This window comes from Haliotis rubra, unplaced genomic scaffold, assembly GCF_003918875.1.
Source record: "Haliotis rubra isolate DU_JTF1 unplaced genomic scaffold, ASM391887v1 Scf108, whole genome shotgun sequence".
Classification (NCBI taxonomy): Eukaryota; Metazoa; Mollusca; class Gastropoda; order Lepetellida; family Haliotidae; genus Haliotis; species Haliotis rubra.
In genome coordinates, this window is record NW_025764981.1 from 44,111 (window position 1) to 67,421 (window position 23,311).

Genomic DNA, 23,311 nt, shown 5'->3' on the forward strand with positions numbered 1-23,311 from the left:
GTGTAATATGTGTCAAAATAAACTAACCAGTCGTAAAGCCTGCCGTAGTCAGATAACTCTATTGCTGGGGTGTAATATGTGTCAAAATAAACTAACCAGTCGTAAAGCCTGCCGTAGTCAGATAACTCTATTGCTGGGGTGTAATATGTGTCAAAATAAACTAACCAGTCGTAAAGCCTGCCGTAGTCAGATAACTCTATTGCTGGGGTGTAATATGTGTCAAAATAAACTAACCAGTCGTAAAGCCTGCCGTAGTCAGATAACTCTATTGCTGGGGTGTAATATGTGTCAAAATAAACTAACCAGTCGTAAAGCCTGCCGTAGTCAGATAACTCTATTGCTGGGGTGTAATATGTGTCATAATCAACTAACCAGTCGTAAAGCCTGCCGTAGTCAGATAACTCTATTGCTGGGGTGTAATATATGTCAAAAGAAACTAACCAGTCGTTGCCAAATCCGCAGTCGATAAAAGTTTCCACAAGACATATTATTTGAAATTGTTTTAAGTACGATATATAATCATCGTCAACAATTTTGTTTCGTAGTCAGTTAATGTTCCAACAGAGGAAAGCTAATGTTTCGCCGGGACAGTCAGCGTTTAATGTAGCCCCGGTGTTAACCTTGTTATGTGCTTGTTGGGTAATATCCGGGTCTCGGCCAGTTCCCTAGCTTGCAGACACATTTGCGGATGATTTTCCGAGCGATCTTCTTGGTAATGATCGTCTGTCTCCTGATGTTTCTGTAGTTACAGACATCGCCAAAGTTGGTGTTGTTTCTAATGTGCGAGGCGTTGTTATCAACCGTCCATCCTTGAAATACTCAAACTTGTTGGTCCCCTTTAAGCGCCTGCAACTGCTGACGTTGACGTGAAGTAAGGTCACTCGGAATTCCAAGTCCTTCTTCCTTGAATGTGGGTCACGTATTCAAGGCATGAACTTTGTCGTCAGACATATGTAGCTTAGCAATCATTGGGCGAGGTCGTTTTGCATTTTCACGTTTAACACCAAGCCTGTGAGAGACCGTATGGTGTCGAACGACTGCCACGTTTTGAATTTAGCATGTTTATTGAGGACAGATACCACACGCCATTGATTTTCAATTACTGTACAATTCCCACTACTGAGCATGCGTCTGTTTGTTTGTGTATTTGCTTCCTTGCTTAACGCCTCGTTCATCAATATTGCAATTATTATATAATCTAGTCTCGACCAGGCAATCTTGTGATTCATATAAAGCGACTCAGTATGTATTTATGAATCACTTTCAAATAGTGATGATCCCAAGCCTTCACGAAAAGTTCAGCGTATCCGTCCCTGCCGGTGGCATGCGTCATAAACACATGCAAAGGCTAGTCAATTGTTCAACTAAAAAATCGCGAACCTATGGAACAAGTCAAAATAGGAAATTGCATCGGACATCAGTTTTGTCATTGGTGCAGCAGATTTTGAAATGCCCTCCCATTTCTCAATTGTGTTGAAGCTTTACGGAATTAGGTAACCTTGACGGAACAACTTCTCAGCAAGAGTATTTGACGCTCTTTGAAATCTTGGTAAAAAGGGAATAACGGATTGTACCTAACAATTTCTAAAATCTCTGTATCACTTGCGATAGTAGGGCATAACCTTTCTTCAGGTTACAGAGTCAAGCCAAAAGCCGATAATTCCGATGAATTGTTTTGGCAGATATCGTACTGTCCGTCAGTGAGAACAACTATAATCATTTCATGCAGGGCAGCCAGATGTTCTTGAGCCAGAATGGCTTTATTCCAATTCTGTCTCCTTTTTTGAGTGTGTGCATTCTACCAACAACATCATGCACTGACTTGAACATTTGAACGGCCCTCTTTGAACCTTCTACACGTTCCCCCTCTGTTGGCCCATGTTATGGTAGATGCTTCGACAGCATCCATAATATATTTTAATCCCAGTTGGTGGGATGCTGCTCACGGATCATGTCCATATTGAATAGCTTGTGAATAATGTAGCAGTTTGTTACGCCATATTGTATACGTTCTGCAACACGGTCATCTAATCGAACGAGGTTGATGAACTTGTGTTCCCATAGGTAATGAAAATTGTTGGTACTTCCTAAAATCTGAAATATTTCGGTACAGTTTGAGAAAGTGACTTTTGTCTCAGAATGTAACTTCGATTTAATGCTTCAATTCCCATGTTTACAAGTTTCAAATTATGTAACACGGGCTCTTTTCCGATTGAGAAGAATCTGTTCTTGGTTTAGCAGAAGTTTTGAAGCAATATCAAGATCTACATTTAGAATCATTTAATTCCTTATAACGACCCAACATACAGTCCCATTGGTTCCTTTGGGATGCCAGAAACAGACTCAATACACTGGCCTTGGCAGTAGTTTGGTTAGAAACACTGCCAACGTTTTCTGCTTTGTCACTTCATCTATATGACATTGCTGTACATAGCAGTTGAATCCAGTGATTTACTGTTGACATTCTGTATGGTTGGCTCCACATTAGGCTATTTGAATGGTCGCATATTTCATTCTAAGATCCCAATGTTCATGCACAGGATTGAGTAATTTTTAAATTGTTAAATATAAAAGTTTGGAAGACACAGTTGCAAACATTTCTGTTGATGCTCGACCTATGCCAGCTAACTTATGTGGATAGCTTCTGTTGAGTCTCTCCAACATAAATTAATCCACAAGAAGGACATTTATGACGTTTTCTGTTTTACATGATAGCTTTTAAACGATTTTGTGCAGTATGTTTAAGTTGTGAAGTAAGATGTGAATTGAGGATCAGTTATCAAAAGAGGATAAGGTTGGGTTTTTTTTCAGTTTATGCTGAGTCGGGTAAATAAATTCTGCACGGAGATGGATATTGCCTTTTCCTAACGTGCCTGCCTGTGACGTCGGTTCATTGGAAAGGAGACTTGTAAAGATTCGGGTTAGAATTGATCTTCAGTGACGCATGCTTGTCGTAAAAGGCGACCAGGTGGTCAGGCTCACTGACTTGGTTGACAACTAACTGCCGCCATATCGCTGGAACATCGCTGAGTGCGGCGTTAAACAACAAACCAACCATTGGCAAGGAACTGCCTGCCCGCCGTGAACGAACAGAATCACGTCGACGATTACGCATTGCATGAGTAGTAGCGTTTATGCCACTGACTTTCCACAGGTGATTTTGCAAATGTAAATGCATCGTTATAAGCTAAAGATGCTGTACATGTTACCATCTAATCTAAGAATTAATATACTGCACCGCAAAAGAAACGCGACTTTTCAAAACGAAATGCAAAATTTTGTTCTTATAATGTGGTGTTTTTATTATGATTGCACATTTTGTTAACATGTTTTCAATCCAAATTGACAGTTATTACAAACATAAGTGTGTTTTCTGATGAAAAAGCATATTGACCAAACGTACCTAAAATGACAGACGTGGTAAAAGTTTCCGTATGATATTCGTGAAAATGAAAATGCACGTGCATATCGTGACGACCCTTCCAATGAAAGCGAGTCTTAAACTCGCCTGAAATCATTCTTCTGTTGACACAATCCCCATACCACGACATACGAGAGATCAGAGGAACCAAGTCTTGGGGCGATTGCAAGTTGGCTAGACTGCACGGAGGGTAGCTAATCATTTTAATGTAAATGTTAGGATAATCTACCGACTACAGGAACGGTAACAGACCACTAACAGCATCAAAGACCGACCACGCAGAGTACGACCTGCAGTAACATCACAATTCCGACAAATTGTGCGCAACCATATGCAGGATCGCTTCCCCAGAGCGACGGAAACAGCTCGCCAGACCAATGGGAATCACAACAGACTCATTAGTGCCGATACAGTGCGTCGACGTTTGCGCAAAAGATACCTCTTCAGTCAGAGACCATATCGTGGTCCCGTCCTCACCGCCAACACCGACTGCAATGGGCAACTCAGCATCGCAACTGACGTTATCGACAATGGACAACAGTGTTTATTTGTAATGAAAGTCGATATTGTGTTTCGAGAGCCGATGGCAGAGTGAGAGTATGGCGGAGGCGTTGGGAACGGTCTTCCAATGCATGTATTGTTGAAAGAGACTCGTGGGGGTGGTCCAAGCATCATGGTGCGGGGTGCAATCAGTCTGAACCAGAGAGTTGGCCCCGTGATGTTCCAGAATCACGGTCCAGGACGAAGGAATGACGTGACACCTGCTCGCTAAACTTACCAAGACATAAGAACCCACGTTGTACCACATTTTGAACGTCACAGAAATCACATCTTCCAGCAAGACAACGCTCGTGCCCACACTGCCAGAGCAAACCCTACAATGGCCTGCACTCAGTCCGGATTAAAGTCCAATAGAACACCTTTGGGACGAGATTCAGTGAATACTGAATGACTTCCAACCAAGGCCGACAACTGCTGGACTCGATCAGGCATTTCACCCAAGTGCCTATGGCCTTCATCAACCGGCTAATTCATTCCAAGTACAGACGACGCAACACCATCATCAATGACCATGGAGGCCACACACGATACTGACTTTAAGGTATCTTAGTGGTACATGTACCATATACGGTGAATTTGCTTGTGTGAACTCTAAATGTGATTGCCGAAAATGTTTAACCATAATTGTCAAGTTTGAACCCTGTCCTCCGTTTTGATTGTTAATTAGAGGAATTAAAGCATGGGATTTAAGAGACTTTTATCGGTGTGGCGTTTTTGCGGTTCAGTATATATAATGGTTGTCTTGTTTGTTCGTTTGATATGAAGCATATGGAATCACTCATACACCCATACACGTGAAGATCTGTGTTAGAATTAGTCTTCAGTAACCCATGCTTGTAGGGTAAGAGGCGACTAACGGGATCTTGATTGGGGAATTTTAGACCTCATGTCCGATACTGACTTCAACAAACACACGGACAATATGCAGACCTTTTATTAGAGACGAAATAATATTCTAATTGATGTCATGTCTGATTAGTCATAATTGATCTTCTAGCAACTCTTCAGCCTTGTCTGGATTGAACTAACTCCAGCATTGGAACCAATCTGGAAGATGTTACCAGGTTTTGAAGCAAGGCTGTAGACAGTGGAATTGGCCTTCACATCAGAGAGAGCAACAACAAATACCTCTGCTTTAGCATGCAGTCGACTAATATTGTCATCGATAACCTCCCTTTTCGTTTCTGTATCGAACCCATCTGTGAACATGATGACCACGTTGGTAGCATTCGGTCGGTCGCCTTCTGACAGTGTGAAAACTGAATTAACAGCCACATTGATAGCCTCGACAATGTCCGTCTCAGTCCCGCTCTCGTATGCCTCGTTCTTGAGAGCTGCCAGAACGCTTGACTTACTGTTGCTGTATTCACTCAAACTGAATACCACTCTGGCGTTTGCAGAAAACACCATATATGCAACGCTATCAGCATCAACGTTAATTTTGAAAGGACTTAGCAAACTTTGTTCAAATCGTCTCACTTCTTCAAAGGACTCTTTGCCGACGGAGCGAGATACATCTTCCATGATGAGGATGTCTTGTGGCTGTTGAGTGCAATCTGCAAAAACAAAACAAAACAAAACTAAAAAACCCAACAAAACTCGTGCAAAATTTAAAGGTTGCTCCATGTGTGTTGATGAAGGTGTGTGTGTGTGTGTGTGTGTGTGTGTGTGTGTGTGTGTGTGTGTGTGTGTGTGTGTGTGTGTGTGTGTGTGTGTGTCGATAGTGATTATGATTGTTTTTTGTTAAAGTGTTTGACGTAGTGATTGCGATAATATTACACAAAAGAAGATAACCCTTAATTCAGTTTTACACATTTGAGCAATACGTTTAACATTATGACTGTTTACTTCAGCATGAACTCTTTGGGCCGGCTGCCCACAAGACCTTATTTTGTATCGTTCAATACATTCATCCTCCAGTATTGACAGCTGCAGGTAACCAGGCTCAAATTGACAGTACCTAGCCAGCTGTCGTGCATTTCCAGATGAAAGTCAGTATATCGTTTGATGACGTTGTCAACAGAGCGGAGTGCTACAGAACATTCAATACGTTTCAAGTCAATACGTTTCAAGTCAAACCCATCACGCATATGCCCAAGGGAGGCGCTGCCTTCAAGAAATACGTATTTTGTAGTTCGACTGTAACGCACATTTTCGGTGGTTTATGTGACCCAATAGACTGTATATTCTTTACATTTCAACAAAACAAAGTAGTTCTATTTCATAAATAAATATACAACTCAATATTTCTTAATAAAAGTATATTGCGTGTAACATCAGAAATGACATTTAGTCAACGTACGTTTCTGTTACTGCATTATTTGCTTCATTTGCAGTAGCATTTGGTTCATTGGTATTGTAGGGTCTACAGTTTTAGTAAAGGGTTATGAGGATGTGTTTTTGTTAATTAAAATGTCACATTAATAAGCTTTTGGTTATAATGGCTCACAAAAGTTTATAACGCTGAGTATGGTTAACTGAGGGGTTAGAGTTACCTCCTCTTGGTTGATATCATGCTCTCGTTGTAAGACTGTTGGATTCATTCCAGTAATTTCTACATGATTGTGTTGTGGGGTAGATTTTGCTGGATTTCTCCAGAAATTTATATATAGGCGGTGGTTGTTGAGATGGAGACTACTACACTGAATCTACGCTCGTCTGTCTGACATCGACGTTTCAAGAAGTCGTCTACATTCAACTTTCAACGGCTGTCAACAATCATTAATCCATGCATTTGTTTGTTTACCGGAAATACCAAGACTTTGGTGAGTTAATATTTTATATTTGTGATCGAATATTTTATATTTGTGACCCAGTATTTTAGATCTGTGACACAGTTGTATTGTCCTGGAAATCCGTTCTGTCATTCACTGTAACCTTGTTTATTGTTTATTCAATATATCATGGAATATCACAGACTTGTCTGAACTTAATTTTGCTGGTTTAAAGGTAACTCAAGGTGGTTTAGAGGTGACTTTTGTCACGGTAATTTCTAATCCGTAACAAACGTAATTTAAGCGTACCAAATCCTTCAACTCCTAACCCCAGATTTTCATTTTTGTGTTTTCAGCTTATATGTGTCCCAAACTGAGAAAAGTCATCGTTTTGGGTATCTTCCTACCTCACGCCGACATGCTAAAGTGAGAGTGAAAATGAAACGAGATGTTCCATTACTGCCAGTGTTAAACTTACCTGTACAGTTCCGACCCGTGAAACCAGGAAGACAGTTGCAGTTGTAGGTGCTGCCCTTTGACTCGCATCTGCCTCCATTAGCACAAGGATTACGAGCACAAGGATCAGTGTTGTCTGAAAAATGAAACATCAGGTTAGTTCCCAAACTGTCTGTAGCTGCCACCTCTTGGCCTGTATGTGCCTCCATTAGCAGAAGGATTACGAGCACAAGGGTCAGTGTTGACTGCAAATTGAATATCAAAGTTAGTTCCCAAACTGTCTTTAAAAAAAGAGTGAGTGAGTGAGTTTAGTTTTACGCCACACTCAGCAATATTCCAGCTATATGGCGGCGGTCTGTAAATAATCGAGTCTGACCAGACAATCCAGTGATCAACAGCATGAGCCTCGATCTGCGCAATTGGGAACCGATGACATGTGTCAACCAAGTCAGCGAAACTGACCACCCGATCCCGTTAGTCGCCTCTTACGACAAGATAGTCGCCTTTTACGGCAAGCTCTTGGGTTGCTGAAGACCTATTCTACCCCGGATCTTCACGGGTCTTTTAAAAAAAGAAAACAACCAAAGATAACATATTCGAAAATAATCACGGTCACGCTGCAAATACACAGGGAGAAGCGTGATGATAAAAGCTTCACCCTCATGGTATTGTTCTTGAAGTATGATAATCAGAATGTGACTGGTATGGCAGTCTTTGAAAGATGACAATAAGGTTTGGCCAGTCTTTCAGATCTGGAAACGAGACAACAGGTTGTGACCAGCTTTACATATTTTGAGTGAGTGAGTGAGTGAGTTCAGTTTTACGCCGCACTCAGCAATATTCCAGCTATATGGCGGCGGTCTGTAAATAATCCAGTCTGGACCAGACAATCCAGTGGTCAACAACATGAGCATCGATCTGCACAAATGGGAACCGATGACATGTGTCAACCAAGTCAGCGAGCCTGACCACCTGATCCCGTTAGTCACCTCTTACGACAAGCATTGGTTTACTGAAGGTTCATTCTAACCAGGACCTTCACGGGTTACATATTTTGAAAGGTGACGATTAGTATATGACCGGTATTGAGTAAGTGGAGTGAGTGAATTTTAGCAATATTCCAGCAATGTCATGGCGGGGACACCAGAAACGAGCTTCACTATTTGTACCCATGTGGTGAATCGGGCCCTGGTCTTCGGCGTGACGAGGAAAAGCTTTATTCACCAGGCTATTCCAGTGCTAACCGGTATGGAAGTTTGTGGATGGTGACGATCAGGGTGTGACAAGGTATGAGAGTTGTTAAAGGTGAATAATAATTGTTGATGATCATTGTGAAAAGTGATATTCAGATTGTTCTTTCTGTTTTGCTTATTGTATGGTGACCATCAAAATGTGACCGGTATTACAGGGTAAATGTGATGCCTACACGAGTTTACACAACACATCGGTAATTGGAGGTTAAAGTCTTTTGAATATATTTTGGTATTGACGACTTTCAGATATGTACCTTCTATTTTGTAATTTGCCTAGAGTCTTATGCCCAGAAGGCGGTGGCTCATGGGCCAATTTGGTGGAAAATTTAATCTCTCAATTTTTCTACTGGAGTATATCATCTGGGTATCCTTAGTGTTGTAAGTAGCATCGTCTTTATGGCACTCCGTGGTGGGTGGGGAGCTCGGATGATGAAAAATAATACATTCAAAATGGCTTATGAAACTCCCCAGAAAAACCGAAACGTCAACTTGAGAATGACGATGAACAGCGACCCTCACAAACTATCGACTACTGGTCACCTTTCATTGTGATAGAAACTCTTGAGAAAACGCCTCTGAAATTAGATCCCTTTGCAGTATGTAAGGGCATTCAAGGCATCGAAGGAGATGTGAAGAATATGAAACGCTTACGCTCAGGTGCACTGTTAACTGAATGTACCAAGAGACAGCAAGCATCTAATCTTCTGTCAACCGATTCATTTGTCGGTATTCCCGTTACAGTCTCTGCACACCGAACACTAAATACCAGCAGAGTTATTGTGAGAGATCAGGATCGATTGTTTTCTGACATTGCAGAAATTGATATTGTCTCAGAAATGAATGAACAAGGTGTCACCTTTGTAAAACGATTTGCCACTCGTAAAACTCAAAACCCATCCGACAAACACCTATTTTTTTTCGTTTTCATCTTCTATTGCTCCCAAATCTATAAAGGCTGGTTACTGCAATATCAAGGTTGACACATATATTCCAAACCCTCTCAGATGTTTTAAGTCTCAGAAGTTCCACGGTATGAATACCTGGAATGTCCTGCCCATTGTCTGTTACATGCACTCACTGCAGTGAGAAGACGCATGTGACAGAAGATTGTGACAGTAACTACAAAAAAGTGCACAAACTGTTCTGGAGCACATTCATCTTCCTCTAAGGATTGCCCAATATGGAAACAACAAACGGAGTTAAACAAAATAAATTCAGTAGAAACATCAGCTTTGCAGAAGCAAAATTGACGGAAACATATGCGTCATTTTCTACAACATTGCTACTACAAGACGTACATACATTGCTGAATTATACAGATTTTTACAGGTTTTATGGATGTTAAATCACGATAAACTGATCTGAATGGTTTGGCAGATTCATTTCTTTTACAGTAACAGATACTGGATATTCTTGAATATATAAATGTTGTTGTTTGAAGGATGAATATGTGTACTTTAACAATAACGACACAATCATGTTGGCAGTTTCAACATCCTGATCCATAAATGTGTATCTAAAGCCCATAAGAAAAAGTGATATGTTTGTATTAGTTCTTTGTTACGGTTTTGTTGGGGTAGTTGTTTTAGGTTATTTTATTTAATGTTGATTTTATTGAAACAGCTTCAATACTTGCAACTCAGTCCTGATACTTACAGCATTGGTCAATACAGTATCGATGCTCACAGTACTTACGCCTAACACAGTCCTGATACTTACAGCGTTGGTCAATACAGTAGTATAGTTCACAGCATTGACACCTAATGTGTTAATACAGTCCTGATACTAACAGCGTTGGTCAATACAGTAGTATAGTTCACAGCATTGACCCTAATGTATTGATACAGTCCTCATGCATACAACTTTGGCCAATACATTTTCAATGATAGAGCACTGAAAGCTAACGTTTCATTACAGTCCTGATGCTTTACAACATTGATCAATAAAGTATTTATGCTTACAACATTGACACCTGATATGTTAATACAGTCCTGATGCTTAGAGCATTGACACATACCGTATTGATGCTGTCTTTTATGTGGGAACTAGTTATAGGGTGGGGATAGTAGATGGAAGCTTACATGTGTCCTATGTGTTAATCAGTAGCCATGGTAGCCCATTAAATTTTAAATGACTACTGTTCACCGAAAATCATGTTTTCTTCAGTTATATAAGTACTTCTCATCATGTTTAACAAATGTATAGGATCATCAGATTATTTTGATATTGGTTGACCTGTCATATGTATTGCGTGAATGAATCTGTGATTCTGCTTCAGCGATACAGCACTGATGTGGATCAAGTCGTACATGGCTGGTAAACACCTACCTGTCTGTATCGATGGAAACTTGTCAACGACTGAACAACTCTTGTTCGGTGTTTCCCAAGGATCTGTGCTCCAGTCCTTTCTACTCTGTACATCTACCCACTTGGAGACATTGCAAGATCTTAAAATTTGGATTCCATTATATGCTGATAATGCGCAAGTATTTCTTGCTTTTAAATCATGCATAATCATGTCAGCAGATACTGCTATCCACATGGTTCAGGCCGTCATCTCAAATGAGGATAAAACCGAACTTCTGATAGTATGTTCTAAATTGTTTCTGGATCTGAAACATCCAGTCCCTCGGTTTTAGGTTGGCGACTGCGTGGTCCCTCCAACATCAACTGCACGCAATTTGAGCGTCATCGTTGACTCGCAGCTCAACCTTGAAGAGCACGTCAATACTGTATGCAAACGGGTATATTAACATGTGAGGAACATTGGGCTCATCAGAAGATGTCCCAATCAAAGGACAGCTTCCGATTTGGTTCAAGCCTGTGTGACCTCACACACAGACTATTGCAACTCTCTCTTATTTGGACTTACTGACTTATTGCTTCACAAACTGCAAAAAGTTCAAAACGCAGCAGCAAGAGTCGTCAGAAGAACAAGAAAGTTCGAAGAAAAAACACCCGTTATGTGAACTGCATGGCTTCAAAAGTAAGGTATCGGATATAGTTCAAGATCCTTGTTCTTGTGTTCCAGTGTGTTCATGGAACAGCGCCGGGTGATGTCTCAGACTGACACGCACGCGCACAACAATGTTCGAGGACAGATCATTTGAAAAGGCCGGACCATACTTGTGGAACAGCCTCCTATCTGACGTTCGATCACAGACATTTAAATCAACACTAAAGACACATTATAAGAGACTCGCATACTGTAACTAACCAGTAATTGAAGTGCTTTTTGAGCAGCAGTTGGTGCTGAATATTAGCGCTACAAAAACATTTGAATGTATGTATGAATGACAGTCATAGTTTATCATATTAGAGGACTTGACCGGGTAGCCAAGTTACCCTGTATTTCCAATCCACCAAGTAAATCTGGTTTTCTCTTTGTATCGAACACAGGAAAGTAGACGTTAGAGGGCAGATCATTGCATTTTTCTAATTTGGGCAATTTGCCACGGGTTTTTTAAGAGTAGCTTCTCGGGGCGTTGATGCCATTAAAGTGAAAATAAAAGCGGACAGGGAAAATACAATGACGGATCCGCTGTTGTGTCTAATCAGTAATTGAATACTTCGTCTGGTTACTGCCTGCACCATTCAGTATACATGTGGTAGAATAAAATATTAGTCTAAAACTTACAAAAGCAGAATCCTGATCTTATGTAGTACGTCTTGAGGTAATATATCTCTCTGTTGCCACACATCCTCGTCTTGATGTAAAATGGCCTGTAGCATTTACTCGTCCGGACCCTATTACACATCTTGGATGTTTGATTCCCTTTGGCTTAAAGCAAATAAGAAAACCATATTAAATGAAAATGCATGTGACAACAGTAAGATGGAGCATTAAATTGTGCACACTCTTCAGTTTCAATTCATGAGATTTTGATGAACAATACTTGAAATAGATGCATCCAGTGAGCGAGTTAACATAAGTTTTGATAATGCTAACAATACGTTTAAGGTTGATTACACACTAGTACGAACACATGCAACAACAAGTGACCCTGTGTTATCACACGTCATCACATCACGTAACCATAATGTAACCCTAAGTTATCACACACAATCACACGCAATAACACCAAGCAGCAATGACGTGACCCCATGTTATCACACACCATGACACCATGTGACCCTGTGGTATCACACACCACACAATGTCACAACATTTTCCCATGTTCTTAGACACCATCACACCATGTAACTGCATGCAACCCTGTGATATCACAGACACCCACATAATGCCACAACATGCCTCCTTAACAAACACCAACACACCATGGAACCATATATCACCCTCTGATATCACACACCATCACACATTATCTTACCTTACACATAAATGTCGCTTTCTGATTGGCTGAGCGCTCTTCTATTATTTTCAATGTACCCCGCTTACAAGCGAGTAACATTTCAATGTACCCCGCTGTAAATGGCAACTCATTTGGTACTTCATGATAGTAATTCTTTATTTCGAATAACATTGAATCACGTATGGTGTACGGAAATTGCCGATGTTTTGCGAATGCCAATTGATGGAAGGGAGGTAACTCTAATCTGTTTTTCTTGTCAGCAAAATCTAGCGATTGCTACAAAAAGATTTGTACCCGTGCCTCAAACAATTCAAAATTAACATTGAGGTGTTCGGTAAGATAAATACGTTGTTCACTGGTCCCTCGGGGCCCATGGGTTGATGTACCCTCGATGTTTGTTTATGTTCCCTGAGCCCGAACCCATACCCCCCTCGTGACCAGTGAACAACTTATAATGTAACAACGCCCTGTGTCTACATGCAGTTGCGAAGAGTGAGGGGCGACGATCTTACAGATTCTGTAAACTGGGATGTGGGTGCCACACCGAAAGAAGCTTGGAGCCCGGTCCAGCAGTTCCCACTTCTCGGGGCCGCATACCAACCAGACCTTAGTTTGTAGTCGTCGATAAGGGTGGAAATCCTGGTGTGTTGGGGTCGCGATTCTCGATGTTCTTAAGCGGTGTGTAGCTCTTACATGGATCTGTCTGACCTGTAGTTGTGGACCCTGCAGTAAAGGAGCTGTGTACCATGCAATATGTCAAGATTAGGCCTAGCTGCTGTAACATGTGTAGCACTCAGACATTGTCTCCTCATATACTTGTATATTGCATAACTGGTAAACACATATTATGTACTTTGAATTTGCAGACAGTCACATCATGTGCTACCGTCACACAGGTAGAATACTGCGGAAAACAACAAACACAAACGCTGCAATTAGCACGTATACTTTTTTTTAACAACATGTGTTGGACATTTGGCTAGAATTCAGCTGAACTTTTGTACATCTCACAAAGTTAACAACTTGGGAGTGATATTTGACCAGCATATGAACATGAAACTCCACTTGACCCAGTGTGCCAATTACAATCTCCACAGTATTGGAAAGCTACGTGTGGTTTGTGTGGCTTCACGTGTGGTTTTCAAGATCCTTCCCGTGGCTTACAAATCATACAACCATCTTGCAGAATGATACCTAGGGGACTCCTACCAGTCTACTACCCCTCACAGAACCCTCCACTCACAATATCAACATCTTAGTCTACTGCCCTCACAGAACCCTTCAATCACAATATCAACATTTTAGTCTACTGCCCTCATAGAACCCTCCACTCACAAGATCAACATCTTAGTCAGCTGTCCTTACAGAACCCTCCATTCACAAGATCAACCTCTTAGTCTGCTGCCCTCATAGAACCCTCCACGCACAAGATCAACATCTTAGTCTGCTGCCCTCATAGAACCCTCCACTCACAAGATCAACATCTTAGTCTGCTGTCCTCACAGAACCCTCCACTCACAAGATCAACATCCTAGTCTGCTGTCCTTACAGAACCCTCCACTCACAAGATCAACCTCTTAGTCTACTGCCCTCACAGAACCCTTCAATCACAATATCAACATCTTAGTCTACTGCCCTCATAGAACCCTCCACTCACAAGATCAACATCTTAGTCAGCTGTCCTTACAGAGACCTCCACTCACAAGATCAACCTCTTAGTCTGCTGCCCTCACAGAACCCTCCACTCACAAGATCAACATCTTAGTCTGCTGTCCTCACAGAACCCTCCACTCACAAGATCAACCTCTTACTCTGCTGCCCTCACAGAACCATCCACTCACAAGATCAACACCTTAGTCTGCTGCCCTCATAGAACCCTCCACTCACAAGATCAACATCTTAGTCTGCTGCCCTCACAGAACCCTCCACTCACAAGATCAACCTCTTACTCTGCTGCCCTCACAGAACCCTCCACTCACAAGATCAACATCCTAGTCAGCTGTCCTTACAGAACCCTCCACTCACAAGATCAACATCTTAGTCTGCTGCCCTCATAGAACCCTCCACTCACAAGATCAACATCTTAGTCTGCTGCCCTCATAGAACCCTCCACTCACAAGATCAACATCTTAGTCTGCTACCCTCATAGAACCCTCCACTCACAAGATCAGCATCCTAGTCTGCTGTCCTCACAGAGCTATGCGTTCACAATATGATCAGCTCTTCTCTGTGCACAGATTTGACTCTTCTACTTTTAGAAGAAGATGTTTTTGTTTCAAAGCGCGTCTAAACGGAACTGTCTTTCAGACATCATCAAAACAGCTACGACTGTCCCTTCTTTTAAATCATAGCTAACGCAATACTAACAGCTCTTATATATTAATAGACACCCCAAATATGAACAATACATGATCTTTTCTCACTCTCTTTCGTGACTTCATGCTATTAAAAATCTCTCTTGCAAACATCCACTTTTAATAGAAATTATTGAATTATATAATGATCTTGCTACTGGCCAATGCGACATCGTCCTCTGTTGGTTACCAAGCCATGTTGGAATCTCTGGTAACACAATGGCCGATCTTGCTGCTAAGGCAGCACTCAACAAATCTTTGACACCACTTCTGATCCCATACTCTGATTACAAAGCTAGCATTAGAACTTACATCCGTGATCTGATGCAGAAGAAGTGGGACACCCAAGTAGGTATAAATAAATACCATCTATAAAACCCTATATCGGTTACACCTACTCGGGTTGTCAGTCCAGATTTGAAGAGGTCATTATGCGATGTCGTATTGGCCATACTAGATACACTCATAATAACCTGTGAAAGGTGAGGATCCTCCGTTTCGTATGCCTTTCGTATGTATTCATCTTTGGACAGTAACCGTAAATGTCTTTACTATAAGCAATTCAAATCTTTGTTAAATGTTGAGAGCTACTTGATAAATAATGATATCCCTCAATATTTAAAAACTATATATGCCCGATTTCGGTGCTGTAATTTTAAACTAGCAGTTGAAACGGGCAGATACACTGATGTTGCATATAATGAAAGGCATTGCCTGTTTTTGTAAATTAAATGGTATCTTTGTTGTTGAAGATGAATGGCATGTGTTTTATATCTGTGATGCATATTCTCATGTCAGAAATAAGTACATATCAAAATATTTTAGTAAATGTCCGTCAATTATTAATTTTATATCAATATTACAGAGTAAAAATGTTAATAGTATCAAGGATGTATGTCTATTTTTATACTTTGTTGACAAGAAACACAAATCTAAATGAAATATATATGTGCTCTACTTATCATCAATTTATGTACATGTATTTTGGGCCGGAGGCCTGTTACTGAAATAAAATTCTGTTCTGTTCTGTTCTGTTCTGTATGCCTTGTGATGAAAGAATCCCAGTCAAGCATGTCCTAATTGATTTTTCCATCACAAGGGATAACAAAACAATTAAGGATCTTTATAATGTAAATTATCATTTGATAATTGATTTGTTTTTTAAAGAAATATAATTATTAGATAAATGAACAATTGAACAATATGTTTTGTATATAGCTAAATGTTATTTTATAAATGGTAGTATAAATTAGCAACTGCGATTGTTAGTGGCTGTATCCTCAAAGGGATTTAAAGAATCGTAAAATTATTGTCTTCCTGAGAGGGTACGTAAGTCCCAAAAACTTTCAAAGTTAAATTTAAGCTTACCAGATTTTTAAACGTAGTATTTTTGTTCTTTTAAATTTCGGCTAAATTTTTCCTACAAACGCCAGCGGCTGAAGGGATGGTTTAGAGTAAGTTTAAACTTACCGGGGTTTTTCGTCGTAGAATATGTGTGTTTATAATTTGTCATCTATATTTGTCTCTAATCACCGGCGGCTGAAGGATTTGTGTGAATCAGCTAGGGTCCATGCAGGTGGCAAAGGTTCTGTAAGTCTACATGCTCATTAGCATGGTGATCTACCTCAAGTTACTGGTGATATCCAGTCCGTGTTTATATTGTATTGTTTGTATTATTTGTCTAATTTTAAAGGTTGCTTGTTAGTTTTTATTCTCTGTGATAAGCTAGTTATTTTACTGTCCTTTGTCGACAGTTTTTATGATTTAATTGCGTTTAGTGTTAATTTATAACTTTTCAAGTCACAATGTGGCTGAAATATTGGCGATGTGACTATAAATTTTAACTCACTCATTCACTCAAATCATAGCTAAAGTCTCACTTGGTTAATCAGTCCTACAATTTCCAGCCTTAACCTTTCTGCTGGTGCACAGAACACATCATGATTACGAATTGCGCTCTGTAAATGCATGGCATATTATGAATATGTAATTTTCAGCATTGCATATCAGAATAATGTGAGCGGAAAGGTCCTTGATTTCGAAACTGTATTTAAACTCCATCCAGGTCCACAGAAAGAACTCAGTCAGCTGCTGCCTGTGTGACAAATAGCCATCTGCACTTGTGAGACGAATGGCAAAGGAAACAGGAGTATTGTTTTCTAACAGGATGTTTCTCACAAACAAAGAATCATTTCTGAATACACAAATCCACTCATGTAGCAAATACTATATTTGTGGTCGCAATTTAACAAGAAAGTACAGATTCTAGTGTTTGGGGGGTTGAGTTGGATCCGGGATTCGAACCCACACCTTCAGAGTGAGGCACCTGTTCGCCGGTAACCAACTCAGCCATCACGTCTTCTGCAAAATGGAACTCTGACGATTGGTAGTCCGGAGATTGCAGTGCAGGCATTGCGGGACCGGAGGAAAATAATGTTGTTTCGTATTTCATAAAATAAACGCAATTTTTCAGTAGGTCAAGAGATAATTGGTTCAATAGGTTTGAACTACTGTAACGGACTTACCCAGTTTGCCTGACCGAGCCCCATCCCCAGACTGACTGTAGCAGAAATGACAGAATAACAGGAGAAGCAGAACGATTGTTGTTTCCTGAAAGAATCGAAAAATCGAAACGTTTTGTGAAAAAAAGCTTACAATCAAGGCAGACAAACCGGTGATTGCCAGCCGTGGACGTTTGTGTTCATTAATCCAATTCGCAGTAGCAAAGATCATGAAACACACAAACCAGATATACACATGTGTTTAAGTATCGCAACACCTATAATATTCAACCAAAATATAGCCATATATAGCCGGGGGCGCGGTGGGCGAACTGGCTAAAGCTAAAGCGCCAGGCTAGTGATCCAGCGAGATTGAGGTGACGGGATCGAGCCCACCTGTGACCGGGTGTAAAAAATCTTCAACTCGTCAACTTTGTGTGCAGACTCTTTCAGTGTTGTCACAACCCCTAGTGTACAGTACACAACCCTGTGCACTTAACAGAACCCACGAATCCGTTGGTATATGACCAGATGGTGGCCATATAAATACGTGCAAACGCCCAGTTGCGGGTACAGCAACGTGCAGTGAACTTGGACAAAGTACTGTGACTATGTGTCCCAGTCCACCCAGCTGTGAATGGGTACCTCGTAAGGATGGGAATGCCACAATAACTCGGTGCGCCTAGTTGCTGCAAGAGTTGTATACTCCGCAGGGAGTTGAGATTGACAATACGATGTGCCGTTGAGATTGACATCCAGTGAGCGAGGGAAAAACAAAGCAAGCGCAAAGAGTCCTTTGCGGAGATTTGGGCTATATAAATGCTATCCATTATTATTATTATATATTTCAATTATGTTTGTTTGTATGATTAATTTGACCCTTGTATAGTACCATACATTGATTTTAGATATACGATGCTACGATCAAAGACGAACATCACGTGTAATACGTTTGTTTACATTGAGATCCCTTTCCAAGGTCATACTTACGATTCTTGTAACTCGACTCCTTGTTTACGCTCCAATCGAAGCGTAGTCAGAGAATCGATCGATCAGCGGAGAGCACTGGATTCTAGTCCTAGTCAGTTGAAACAACAGACTCGGCCCATCCTAAACGTGCCTCCCTGTGACGTCGGTTCATTGGAATGCGTGACCGGAGACCAGTCCCATGCCACACGCAATGTATGAGTTGAAATGGTTACGGAACTTCGGTTCCACAAGGCATATCGGAATGTGGAGCAGCAGTGAAGTGAAGTCGTCTTGTTGAATGCATGTCTTCCGGGTGCGTGGTGAAACGCTGTCGACCACCCGCGCGTCGCTAGGTAGCTGATCCAAAAGTCTGATATCGATTCCATATGTCCTGCTGATCACACTTTGACTGGCACCAAAGACGTTTTCAACATAATGTTGTGTTCACGAAGTTTTAAGCACGCCTGTGCATCCCCTACTACATCTTTGACGCTGAGGGGTATAAGTGTATTCGGTTGCTGCAATCCTCACTAGTAATTGTAGTAGCGTTGTTTCATAATGATGTGGACAATACGTCAATACAAAGAATATCAGCACCATTTGCAAATCGTGCCCATGGCTGCTTGCCTCTTTCCGTTAATCGTGAAAAAGATAAAGGGCTCACCAAACAATTGTTAACCGCGGTATTTCAATCGTATTGGTTCATCATATCCAACAACAGAAGATAGCATGAAGACTTAAACCTAAGCCAATGTTGAGTATTGATTTTAGAAGCTGGAGACCTTGGCTAACATTCATCTGCACTTTCTTTGAGTGAATAAGAAAATATACTTAATACTACAGCAAACATATATATTGTAAGCGCGAGAATATCAATAATCATAGTTTCATCATCAAACTCCAGAACATACATGCATTTCTGTCTGAAGAAACGTATACATTAAATATATTTAACAAAACACTGCACACGTTAATCCCTTCTGAAGTCAAACAGTCTATACTCAACTCACTCACTCAGCACCATATGCAAATCGTGCCCATGGTTGCTGGCCTCTTTTCGTTCATCACGAAGTAGATAGAGGAGTCACCAAACAATTGTGAACCGCGGTATTTCAATTGTGTTGGTTCATTTAGGAACATCATGAAGACGTAAAGCTAAGCAAACGTTGAGTATTAATATCAGAAGCTAGAGACCATGGCTAAAATTCATCTGAACTTTCTTTGAGTGAATAAGAACTAAAACATTATATTAATACAAACGTATATATTGTAAGCACGTGGGTATCAGGAATCATAGTCTCATCCTCAAATCCCAGAACATATTTTTTTAAGAAACGTATACATTATGCAATACATAATTAGTATTTAAAAAATATATTCAAAGAAACACTGCACCAGTATCCCTTCTGAATTCAAGCAGCCTATACTCACCCCCCTTTAATGTTTAGGCTTGGGATTCCTGATACTACAGAATGAATCTTAGCCGTCATAACATGTAAAGACAACCTACCTTCATTGTCCAGTCTTCCACCGGGAATGATGTGACGGTAAGGGAATGGCCTTATATGCTGAAGATGGCGTGCAACACATGGGTGTTCTGGAGTTTCTTGTTTATTAACCAAGGTTATGCATTCAAAATTTTACCCAACATTAATTATGATTTGACATTTATGACCATAAGTAAAAACCTTAAAAAAAAAAAAAAATCAAACCTCACTAATATATCAGTATCAGCGGGATTGTTAAGTCAAGGTAACGGCTGTTCGCTGTTGTGTACCGTGCCAAGAGTGTTAACTTTGTCCCTTCCCTTGCTTCACCGTCTCCTTCTTCACCGCATCCTATCCCCTTCCTTCATATGTTCACCACCACTTCTCCTTCTCCCCATCCATCTTCACATTCTCTGTTGCTCATTGTCAACATTGTCCTTTCTTCATTATCTACTTTATTATCCCATTCTTCCCTTCTTCCTCTCACCATCCTTGTCCTCTTCCTCACTTAATACTTCCTTCACATCCTTCTTTCCCGCATCCAACCCGTGAAGATCCGGGTTAGAGTTGGTATTCAGCAACCCATGTTTGTGATAAATCTAACGGGATCTGGTGGTCAGACTCTCTGACTTGGTTGACACATTTCATCGTATCCCAATTGCGTAGATTGATGCTCATGCTGTTGATCACTAGATTTTCCGATCTAAAATTCGATTATTTACATACTACCGCAATATAACTGGAATATTGCTGAATGCGGCGTTAAACAACAAACATCTTTTCACCCTCCTCTTCCTTCTCCTTTTCATCATCCTCCATTCTTCCTTCTCTTTATCCTCCCGCTCCCTTCTTTATTCTCATTATTCTCACCCTCCCTTCGTCCTTCTCTTTATCCTCAACCTCCCTCTTCCTTCTCTTTTTCCTCACCCTCCCTCCTTCCTTCTCTTTATCCTCCCGCTCCCTTCTTTATTCTCATTATTCTCACCCTCCCTTCGTCCTTCTCTTTATCCTCAACCTCCCTCCTTCCTTCTCTTTTTCCTCACCCTCCCTCCTTCCTTCTCTTTATCCTCCCGCTCCCTTCGTCCTTCTCTTTATCCTCAACCTCCCTTCTTCCTTCTCTTTATCCTCAACCTCCCTCCTTCCTTCTCTTTATCCTCACCCTCCCTCCTTCCTTCTCTTTATCCTCACCCTCCCTTCTTCCTTCTCTTTATCCTCAACCTCCCTCTTCCTTCTCTTTATTCTCACCCTCCCTTCGTCCTTCTCTTTATCCTTCAACCTCCCTCCCTCTTCCTTCTCTTTTATCCCGCTCTCGTCCTTCTCTTTATCCTCATCCTTCTTCCTTCTCTTTATCCTCACCCTCCCTCCTTCCTTCTCTTTATCCTCACCCTCCCTTCTTCATTCTCTTTATTCTCATCCTCCCTTCTTCCTTCTCTTTATCCTCACGCTCCTTCTTTATTCTCATTATTCTCACCCTCCCTTCGTCCTTCTCTTTATTCTCAACCTCCCTCCTTCCTTCTCTTTATCCTCACCCTCCCTCCTTCCTTCTCTTTATCCTCACGCTTCCTTCTTTATTCTCATTATTCTCACCCTCCCTTCTTCCTTCTCTTTATTCTCATCCTCCCTTCTTTCTTCCAATATTCTCATGTTTGCTTCTTTTTGTTATCCTCAGGCCCCACTCCAGCCCTCTTCGTTCTCCTCTTCATCCTTCTCTCCTATACCTTATACCTATTTTTCGTCTACCTGCTTTTCCTTATCCTCTCACTTCACCGTCGAGGTACCCCCTCATTTTCATCCTGTCCATCCACGTCCCTCCCCATCATTCACAAACTCCGGCCCCTCCACACAACACCATCATCATCACAAATAACGATTGAAGCCACGTTGGCGACTATGTCCAGATCATTTGTCGTTGTCTTGGTGACACAGTGAGTAATCGCCGATGCTATGGGATTTTAAAATATATCTGATATCACCACCAGCTGTGTGAGTTAAAGTTCGAATATAAACTACTGCAAGCCTATCAACTGTCCAAGGATAATGATCTTCAGCTGAAAATGTACCCCTGACATATTTCACCCCAGAGAATTGAACTCAACAAGCGCAAATATACTCTCCCAAAAAAGAAACGCATATAGGAATTTCAACTGTATTTTTATGTTCATTTTGAAACATCTCGTAGGCTTTATGAGTCAATGAAATATAGCGAAATTGCACACTGGGAATGCAGACTTATCCGTCTTTGGCACCAATTCGAGAAATGTCCGTTTGAGTGTCACATGGAGACGTGTGGTAGCGCTGAAGTCAATACCTCGTGTGACCACCGTGGGCATCCAGAACTGCACGGCATCGCCTCGGCATCGAACGAATAAGTCTCAGAATCTCGTGTTGCCCAATCGCAGCCCACTCTGCCTGTAGTGCCTGGGTGACGGCGTCGCACCCGTCTGTCCAGGGCATCCCACAGATGTTCGATCGGGTCCGGTGATCTTGAGGGGCCAGGGGAGCACATTGATGTTGTGGTTCTGGAGGAAGTCTCTAGTGTGACGTGCTGTGTGGGGCCTCGCATTGTCCTGTTGAAACAACTCCCTCTGGCGATCAATGATTGGAAAGAGGTGTGGGCGTAGGATTTCGTCAGAGTACCGTTGGATCATCACCAAATCACTTCTCCTACGGCAGGTGATCGCTCCCCACATCATAACACTGTCCCCGGCCGAATCTGGCCACCTGGGGAACGCAAGCGTCGGCGAAACGTTCACGTCGACGTCTGTACACCCGCATTCTTCCACCGCGTCGTTCCAATAGAAATCGTGATTCATCACTGAACCAGATTCTACGCCAATTCGGTAGGTTCCAGGCCTGAACGTTGGTGCACCATTGAACTCGATGTCGACGATGTTGTTGTCGAAGCACAGGGCCAAAATAAGGTCTTCTGGCACGTAAACCAGCCTCTCTCAACCTGTTCCTGACGGTCTGTGCAGAAACCCTCCTCAATCCGGGTATTTGTCGATCGGTACTGGTCGCCGCAGCTGTTTGATGACGCAGGTGATGTACCCGGATGTAGCGATCTTGCGCCGCAGTGGTCGCTCGAGGTCGCCCACTACGAGGGGCATCTGCTACCCCATTCTGCCGGCGATATCTCTCCAAGAGCCATGAAATGGCGCTTTGGTGAACATTCATGCGTCGGGCAAGTGCACGTTGAGATTGGCCAGCTTCAAGCAAACCAATGGCTTTATGACGGTTGGCTTCACTTAGACGTGGCATTTTGCGTTCGTCAACAATATTCCT

General features: G+C 41.5%; 1 protein-coding gene across 1 annotated transcript; it reads right to left on the minus strand.

The window, feature by feature from the left end:
• Window positions 1–4,975: 4,975 nt before the first annotated feature.
• On the minus strand, window positions 4,976–21,673 carry LOC124281606 (matrilin-2-like). Its single transcript, XM_046717543.1, has 5 exons — window positions 21,588–21,673; window positions 21,189–21,419; window positions 17,598–17,632; window positions 7,175–7,288; window positions 4,976–5,538 (listed from the first exon to the last, which is right to left on the minus strand). Exons 1-5 carry the CDS (start codon window positions 21,671–21,673, stop codon window positions 4,976–4,978), a joined length of 1,029 nt encoding a protein of 342 aa, XP_046573499.1.
• Window positions 21,674–23,311: the final 1,638 nt, after the last annotated feature.